General features: G+C 45.1%; 1 protein-coding gene across 1 annotated transcript; it reads left to right on the top strand.

Moving 5' to 3' along the window:
- The first annotated feature begins 4,359 nt into the window (after window positions 1-4,359).
- IFT22 (intraflagellar transport 22) lies at window positions 4,360-6,780 on the top strand. The gene is made up of 3 exons (XM_077777816.1): window positions 4,360-4,442; window positions 4,917-5,119; window positions 6,012-6,780. Exons 2-3 carry the CDS (start codon window positions 4,942-4,944, stop codon window positions 6,158-6,160), a joined length of 327 nt encoding a protein of 108 aa, XP_077633942.1. The 5' UTR covers window positions 4,360-4,442; window positions 4,917-4,941; the 3' UTR covers window positions 6,161-6,780.
- Window positions 6,781-9,698: the final 2,918 nt, after the last annotated feature.

Below are 9,698 nucleotides of genomic sequence, written 5' to 3'. Positions count from 1 at the left end.
GGATCCCTGTCGCACCGCGCCCACCCGGTATGCGCCGCTGGCCTCAGTGGGAGCTCAGCGTCCCCAGACATTGACCCCGTTTTCGTGAGGCCTGAAAGTCGTGAGTAGCATTTTGGAAGCGGAGTCTAGGTCCCACGACTGTCCTTTGCCAGTGAGGTTGGCCCTAAGGAACATGCCTGTGGGACAAGAAACGTAGAGAGAGGAAAGTCTGTTACATGGTCTTTGAACCGTTCGCTCATAGTGTGTGTATGGTGGTGGTAGTAGGAATTAAATCTACGTTCGGACGTCAAACACAGGAATAAGATTCCCTTGAACTAAAGCTAAATGTGGAAAACAACAACAACGTGGAAATAGTGAATATTCACCATCTCCTGCACGCATCACAATTGGCCAGTCCTGTCCCACTGTTTTGATTCAGTGGGTGTGGGAGGGGTCTCAGAATCTGCCTTTTACTGACACTGTTCGTCCAGGGACTCCACGTTGAAAATCACTGTAGTATGTGCGTATTCGGAGAGATGTGTTATTCATCTTGAGACAAGGAAAGTCACCTCAAGCACAACACAAAAATGAGGAAGCCTTAAAAGAAATGACAGCGAAGTTAAGCCTGGGGAGAGTATCTGCAAAATACATTACAAAGAAAGAATAGGTAGAAAGCAGAGGGAAGTTTCCAAATCAGTAACGAGAACTCAATAGAAAATCGAGCAGTCTGTGCACACAAGTACAGCTAGCCAATAAGTATAAGAGCTATTCAGCCTCACAGTCAACAAGAGCACAAATTAAAACAAGAAGATGACTCTAATTTGCCCCCCGTTGGTGCGGATGAAAAAAGGTTAGAACACTGGTAACGTGAAGCATGAGGATGCTTGTAGGGAAATGAGTACTTTAGGATTCCGTTGACGGGGACTTGATAACAGCTTTTTTGGCAGTCCAATTATTAAACCTTAAAATGTGCTTAGCTTGCAGGGCATCTGAGTGGCCCAGTTGGTTAAGTGTTCGACTTTGGCTTAGGTCATGAACTCCTGGTTCACAGGTTCCAGCCCCACATAGGGGCTCTGTGCTGTCAGCTGAAGCTTGGAGCCTTCTTCAGATTCTGTCTCCCTCCCTCTCTGCCTCTCCCCAGCTTGCACTCTGTCTCTCTCTCAAAAACAAACACATTTAAAATAAATGTGCAATAGGGGGCGCCTGAGTGGCTTAGTCGGCTAAGTGTCCAACTTCTGCTCAGGTCATGATCTCACGATTCGTGGGTTCGAGCCCTGCATTGGACTCTGCACTGACAGCTAGCTCAGAGCCTAGAGCCTGTTTTGGATTCTGTGTCTCCCTCTCTCTCTGACCCTCCCCCGCTCATGCTGTCTCTCTCTCTCAGAAATAAATAAAACATTAAAAAAATTTTTTTAATAAAAAATAAAAATAAATGTGCATAGTTTTTAGTGCAGCAATTACATTTCTCAAAACCTACAGTAGCTATGTTCCCTTCCCCTGTCTACTTACTTATGTTCCCCAGAGGCCATGTATGGTATTGAACAGTTGGAAACACCCTAGGTGCCTATTTAGTTCTAAATAAACTAAGGGACTTCTTACTGGGGAAGACTCCAGCAGTTAAAAGGAGGCAAATCTGTGTGGAGTGACATAGAGAAGTCACCAAGACATAAACTAGTAAGTGAAATAGACAAGTAATCACAATATGCACAGAATTATGAAAAGTAAACCAAGCATATATATCTTCTATTTTTTTTAATTGGAAATTCTCAAATATATACAAAGGGAGAAAAAACAATGAGCTCCTGGTACTCATCACCCAGCTTCAACCACAAAGTATATATCCACATAGGCACATCCCTCTCTACCCCAATACTCTGCAGATTTGCGAACCTTTCTAGTCCTTTAACATGCTGCGCCCATTCCTGCTTGGTGTCATCCATCTAGTTATTTTCTCTCCTTGGAAGCCTCGGTTGACTGCTTGTCATTCAAATCTCAGTTTAAACTTCCCTCATTCAGGACCGCCTAGGTGGGCTAAGCCTCTGACTTCAGCTCAGGTTATGATCTCACAGTTCATGGGTCTGAGCCCGCGTTAGGCTCTGTGCTGACAGCTCAGAGCCTGGAGCCTGCTTTGGATTCTGTGTCTCTCTCTGCCCCTGCCCCGCTCATACTCTGTCTCTCTCTTTCAAAAATAAATGAACATTTTAAAAAATAATAAATAAAAAAGTAAACTTCACCCATTCCAGCCTTCCTTGACCACCCAGTTCAAAGTCCCCATGGCATTATCCTGTTTGATTTTTAATTTTTTTCAAAGCTTATCTCTTTTGAGAGAGTGAGTGGGGAGGGGCAGAGAGAGAGAGAGAGGGAATGAGAGAGAATCCTATGCAGGCTGCCGTCATGGAGCCTGATGTGGGGCTCAAACCCACAAACCCTGAGATCATGCCCTGAACTGAAACCAGGAGTCAGAGACGTAACTGACTGAGCCACTCAGGCGCCCCTATCCTGTTTGATTTTTATCGTAGTCCTTAGGACTACTTTATCGTATGTGTTCAACAGCACCTGGCAAGGTAGACACTTAATCCCTTAAGTACTTCACAGGCAGCTTCTTCATTTTCCCAGAAGAACCCTTCCCCTCAATCAATTGGTTTTGCCTGACATGTATGTTTAAACTTTAAGGGCATAGATGAAATATATCAATACACTTTTAGAATGTTTTATGTATACATTTAAAGGAACATTAAGATATATATTAATTTGGAAATGCTGTTTTATTCCATAGTAGCATTTCATGATAGTTTTTTGTTTTTTGTTTTAGTTTTATGTATCCATTTTGAGAGAGAGAGAGAGCATTCACCATGCGCAGAGGAGGGGCAGAGAGAGAGAGAAAATCCCAAGCGCAGAGCCCCACTTGGGGCTTGAACTCATGAACCATGAGATAGACCTGAGCGAAAACCAAGAGTTGGATGCTTCGCCAACTGAGCCATCCAGGTGCCCCTCATGACACAGTTTTAAAATTCAAGTCACCCCCCCCCAAAAAAAATTCAAACCCCTCTCCTGCACCTTTGACACCCAAGTTAATTTTATGACTAGAGCCACTTTTAAACGACATGACAAAGCACATTATCTGAGTAGTTTAGGACATAAGTACTTTTGAATCTGAGTAGGACCCTGTTCCTGGAAATGTATTCTAGCTGGAAGAACCATTCCTATAATATCAGGCCATTTGCTTAATGTGTTTATCCTATAAATATTCATGATCTCCCCAAACATGACCACTCAACCGTGTTATTTTTAAGTGACATTTAATTTGTGAGGCCGTAGGCTCGGGAAAAATTCTTAGCACAGTATTAAGCCCCCCACTCTCTGATTCTTTCAAGTGACCTCTACAAGCCCCCAAAACTGGTATTGATCGAAAGTGTTCTAGTTAAGCAGTTGTTCAAAATCAAACACTCGAGAGAGAGCAGGGCATAATTTCAGAGATTTTTACAAGGACTCAAGTGTAAGAGATTCCCTTCTGGCGAATAATTTGGGGGAAGAAAAATCCCTTATCTTATATCTAAGCATATACAATATTTGTCAAATGAATGGCACAAATGTACCAAAAATTCCTGAAAACAGATCATAGTCATTACCTTTGGGGAGGGAATAGAGGGGACAGACAGATGGGTATTTGGGGTGGAGGGCCCAGGAGGGCTGTTTTGTTACTGGGAATGTGTAGGACTCGTATTATCTAGAAGGAGAAACGGCCCTGTGTGAGAGTGTGGCAGGGCCAGCCACTGGGACGCAGCTCTGACTTTGAACTTCTCTGTGACCTTGAGGAACCCCCTTCCCCTTTCTGGCTTCGTATCTGTGGCAGACTGGTTTCTTGAAGTGGAGAGGAGCGTGGCAGGAGAGAGACTCACACTAACAGCTCCTCTCTGTTCTCAGACAAGTTAATGGAGAGCCAGCCAGGGAAATCAGTGTGGGTAAGGTCACCCGGTGGCAGAGAGAGCATGAGGACCCCAGGTCCCGGACCAGGCCACACCCACCACATACAGAAAGGCAATGAGGTCCTCCCAGCCAGAGAGAGCCTTCTTGGTGATGCCATTGCAGCCATCACACTGGGCCCCAAGCCAGCTATTGGAGGGCCCACTCAGGGTTCACTTCTCTGCTCTGCAGCGGGGCCCTTTTCTTATCTTCATTTCCACAGAGTGGAAAAACCGTTTTGGCCAACTTCCTGACAGAATCATCTGACATCACTGAATACAACCCGACCCAAGGAGTAAGGTGAGCCCTGACAAATCTGTCTCCCCGAGATCGCCGCCCCCCATGCTTAATGGTGGCAATGCCATGAGTATAACATGTCCGAAGGAGAGGTGCTGCTTTTGTTTTATTAGGATCCTGGAATTTGAGAACCCACATGTTACCAGCAACAACAAAGGCACGGCGTGTGAATTTGAGCTATGGGATTGTGGCGGTGACCCCAAGTACGTACGTTTCCTTTCAAGAGGGTTTGCTTCATCAAATGACTCTAAACCCCAGCTGCCCACCAAGCACCTTGGACCCGGGCCCAGCACACTTCCTAGAATGTATTAGGCGCTTGATCAATTATTTGAAAACTTTAAGGATTGGGTTATGACACAATGAGAGGTCATCTGTCAATTAACACTAAGACATTATTTTTATACATTTTTTTAATGTTTATTTATTTCTAAGAGACAGAGTGTGAGCAGGGGAGAGGCAGAGAGAGGGGGAGACACGGAATCCGAAGCAGGCTCCAGGCTCTCAGCTGTCAGCATAGGGCCCGACATGGGGCTTGAACTCCTGAATTGCGAGATCATGACCTGAGCTGCAGTCAGGCGCTAACCTGACTGAGCCACCCGGGCACCCCAAGATGTTATTTTTAAAGTCCAACAGTTGGAAGCCAGAAGCACCTAACATCTACTCTGAATCCCTTGCAGGTTCGAGTCTTGCTGGCCAGCCCTGATGAAGGACTCGCACGGAGTGGTGATCGTCTTCAATGCCGACACACCGAGCCACCTGAAGGAAATCGACATGTGGCATTCCTGCTTCGTCCAGCAGCAGCTCCTGCAGGATGCTCAGTGTCTGTTAATCGCGCACCACAAACCCGGCTCCGGAAGTGATAAAGGGAGCCTGTCTCTGTGTAAGCACACCGGAATTCTCCTTCCCGCTCTTGTCTTGAACATTCTGATCATTTGAAACCAGCTGCTGCGTACAATTATTTGGCACCTACGGTGTCCTAGGCATTAGTTTTTCCTGCCATGTAAACTAGAATCACCAGGTCGGAAGACCTGTCTGCTGTAGCATCCAGGCCAGGAAAGAGACACTTTAAAAGCAGGCAGACACCAAGAGGGGAAGAAACCTGGTTTTAGCCACTCCTCAGTACTATTACGGACATTCTTTCTTTTTTTTTTTTTAATGTTTATTTAGAGACAGAGAAAGACAGAGCATGAGCAGGGGAGGGGCAGAGAGAGGGGGAAACACAGAATCCGAAGCAGGCTCCAGGCTCTGATCTGTCAGCACAGAGCCTGACGCGGGGCCCAAACTCACATGAGATCATGACCTGAGCCGAAGTCAGACACTCAACCGACTGAGCCCCCCAGGTGTCCCAGGGACCTTCTTTTCTGACTGGTCTTTTTTCCAGAAAAACTCCTATTAGTATGTAACACACACTGCCACAGAGGTGACAAAGTGCTCATGGAAAATAACTCACGATGTTCAGAAATCTCTTCCTTTCTGGTGTAAGAACAAAGAGGACCTGGAAGTGGCCGGTGGAGCTGTTAGTCTATGGCCAGGTGGCAGTGTGGTGGCACTATTTATTGAGCATCCATTGTATGCCAAGCACTATGCTGAGTGCATCGGCAGAAGCCCGTGGTTGAACCTGCATCTGTTAAATCATGTCAGGAAAGACACAACTTTACTTTTGGACCCTAGAAAACTAAACCAATTGGCTTCTGTAAGACTCGGCTCAGCAGGAGCTAGAAATGGCACCTGGTTAAAAGCTCATGCCTCATTATGTTGTTTCCCTTTTTAAGCACCCCCCTTGAACAAGCTGAAGCTGGTGCACTCGAATCTTGAGGACGACCCCGAAGAGATCAGGATGGAGTTCATAAAGTACTTAAAAAGCGTCATCAACTCAGTGTCTGAAAGCCGAGACCGGGAAGAAATGTCGATTATCACCTGACCAGCCTTTATCCGGACTCTTCCACATCATGGAGGGGGTGAGGTCATTTCCCAGGCAGATCTCAAACCTTGTCCAACTGCTGATGCATCCTCCCCATGGCCTTGGAAGAGATCTTCCTTGTCTGCTCTGCGGTACCGTCAGCCAGGGAGTTGACTCCTACCGTTTGTTCTCTGTCCTTCGTTCCGTTGAGAAAATGCTGTTACTGAATTCTGATTCCTTTGCCCCAGACCTCTCCCAGAGCTGGAAAACTGAGGTGTTTTTCTTTCCTCTTCATAGACATCAAGTTATGAAAATTGTGGAATTATAAACTGTCCGAACCAAATGATACAATCCTTAATTCACTCAACAAATACTGACGTGTCCTGTTACGCTGTTCTAGCCACCGACTATGGACAGCAGGAGCAAAACGTACAAATCTCCGCCCTCACAGAGCTGCCCTTCTGCTCCTCTAGATCATAGTGCGGTTGAGTTCCAAAATTAAGTTTTACACCTTAGATACGGGGGCAAGTTATAGATTCTGCATTTTCTGTAATTGGTCTAAATCCCATGCTCCCATCCTCCTAGATAATGGGGACACCTGGACCACACGTGAGGCCAAATAAAGGTACACTTTATCCTCATTCCTGGGTTCTACATTCGCAAACTTGCCTACCGGCTGAAACGTACTTGTAACCCCCAGACCAGCCCTCAAAGTGCTCTCACTGTTACTCAGAGTGGCAAAAAATGTGAACCCCCAGATACACGCATTTCCAGCTGAGGCTGAGCAAGGCCACACTCTGCCTTCTTGTTCCAGCTGTCATACAATAAACAAATGTGCCTGTCACAGCCTGTTTAGCACCGTGACACATTTTTGTGCTATTCGTTAGTGGTTTCGCTGTTTAAAATGACCCCAAATGCGGTGCGGAAGTACTGGCTAGTGTTCCTAAGCACAGAAAGGATGTGACATGCCTCACGGAGAAAAACAAGTGCTTTAGATAAGCCTCNTGTTTAAAATGACCCCAAATGCGGTGCGGAAGTACTGGCTAGTGTTCCTAAGCACAGAAAGGATGTGACATGCCTTACGGAGAAAAATTCCAGCATGAGTGCTGGCTGTAAGTTCGATGTGGATGAATCAACAACATATATTAAATATGGTGTCTTTAAACAGAAGCGTCCACGGGCACCTAGATGGCTGAGTTGGTTGAGTGTCCAACTCTTGATTTCCACGCAGTCATGATTGCAGAGTGGTGGGATCAAGCCCCACATCGGGCTCCACGATGAGATTCTCTGTCTCTCCGCCCCTCCCTCCCTACTCACATGCTCTCACACTCTCTTTCTCTCTAAAATAAAAAAATAAATAGGTTTGTCTGGGTGGCTCAGTCAGCTAAGGGCCTGACTTCAGCTCAGGCCATGATCTCAATGCTTATGAGTTCGAGCCCCGCATTGGGCTCTGTGCTGACAGTGTGGAGCCCGCTTCAGTTCTTATCTCCCTCTCTCTCTACCCCTCCACAGCTCATGCTTTCTGTCTCAAAAATAAATAAAAACTTTGGGCACCTGTCTGGCTCAGTCGGTTAAGCGTCCAACTTCGGCTCAGGTCATGATCTTGCAGTCCGTGGGTTCGAGCCCCGCATTGGGCTCTGTGCTGACAGTGTGGAGCCCGCTTCAGTTCTTATCTCCCTCTCTCTCTGACCCTCGCCTGCTCACGCTGTGTCTCTCTCTCTCAGAAATAAATAAAACATTAAAAAAAAAATTTTTTTAATGTAAACAGATGAGTTAAAAAAGATGNGCCAGCTCAGAGCCTGGAGCCTGCTTCAGATTCTGTGTCTCCCTCTCTCTCTGACCCTCGCTTGCTCACGCTGTGTCTCTCTCTCTCAGAAATAAATAAAACATTAAAAAAAATTTTTTTAATGTAAACAGATGAGTTAAAAAAGATACTCATTAAAAAAGATACTCATAAAAAAAGATCTGCTTGTACCACTTAAGAAAATTATGCTGAATTGGGGCACCAATGGCCCAACTGGTTAAGTTGGATGGCTCACTGGTTAAGCGTCCAGCTCCGGCTCAGGTCATGATCTCACAGTTCTATGGGTTCAAGACCCACGTCAGACTCTGTGCTAACAGCTCAGAGCCTGGAGCCTGCTTTGGATTCTGTGTCTCCCTTTCTATTTGCCCCTCCCCTGCTTGCACTCTTTCTCTCTCTCTCAAAAATAAACATTAAAAAAAATTTTAAGAACATTATGCTGAAATATGTCTTCTATGTCTAGGTCTTGACTTTAGCTTTCCCCACCTGATGGTTGAGAATATCTTAGCTTTGGCTGATACCTTCTCAACAAATGTATTCTTTCCTCAAGCAACAAGTGAAGACTCCCTGTTTTAAAAACCAGCCCAAAGACATTAAATTAGTGAGGAGGGAGGAAACTGTTTTTGAAATAGTAGCAGGTTACATATTTTTGATGTGACTTCAAAACTGCTTTATCAGTTAAATAATTCTCTACATTTATGATACTGGCCATTCTTCCTACCAGTTAAAAGCCAATGGAAATGTTGTGTCTGCCAAGTATTCCCACTTCAAAAGGAAAGTGCTCAGTGCTTTGATGTGAGCAACACCTCATCTGTCTTCCTGCACTCTACGGTTCATTCCTATCTAGGCTTTCTGATAGCTTTAAAAATATGCCTCCTTTCTCGAAAGCCTCAGTACAGATTCACCCCCAAAGGCTCAGGTCTTTGGATGGGAGCAGAATTCTAGTTCTTAGACATTCAAAGTGCAAAATAAAAACAACTCACTTAGGGGCTCCTGGGTGGCTTAGTCGGTTAAGCGTCCGACTTTTGCTTAGGTCATGATCTCGCGGTTCGTGGGTTCGAGCCCTGCGTTGGGCTCTGTGCTGACTGCCAGCTCAGAGCCTGGAGCCTGTTTCGGTCTGTGACTCCCTCTCTCTCTGACCCTCCCCTGCTCACGCTGTCTCTCTCTCTCTCTCTCCTAGAAATAAATAAAACATTAAAAAAAATAACTCACTTAGTTTGCATTATTGTCTAACTGGAGTTTTGTGACAAGCACTTTATACAAGAACCATCCTTTCTTCCCTCTTTTGTTTGAATTTACAAAGCCTGGAAAACACCTACATGTGTGTTACCCATATCATGTAATGAAATATTTTGTCCAGAGGCATAAAATTATAATTTTATCAGTATTTAGTGACTTGGTTTCTACTTAAAGAAACCTATTTCAAGTACATTTCAAGAATATTTTGCAAATCTATACTTGGAATTTATCACCCTTTTTTTGGGGGGGTGCAACGGTTAAAAGCAGAAAGTTGTGCTTTGCATTAAAAATACAGTGATGGGGTGCCTGGGTGACTCAGTCTGTTAAAACTCCAATTCTTGGTTTCCGCCCAAGTCATGGTCTAGTGGTTCGTGGGTTCGCACCTTGCGTCCAGCTCCACGCTAACAGCTCAGAGCCTGCTTAGGATTCTCTCTCCCTCTCCCTCTCTCAAAACATATAAATAAACTTAAAAAAAAAAGTGACAATGGTTTTAAAGTATCAATCACAAATTAGATGAAC

This window comes from Crocuta crocuta, unplaced genomic scaffold (assembly GCF_008692635.1).
Source record: "Crocuta crocuta isolate KB4526 unplaced genomic scaffold, BGI_CrCroc_1.0 scaffold217, whole genome shotgun sequence".
NCBI classification, from domain to species: domain Eukaryota; kingdom Metazoa; phylum Chordata; class Mammalia; order Carnivora; family Hyaenidae; genus Crocuta; species Crocuta crocuta.
The sequence above is the reverse complement of the archived record's forward strand: the minus strand, read 5'-3'. Positions and strand labels throughout refer to the sequence as shown.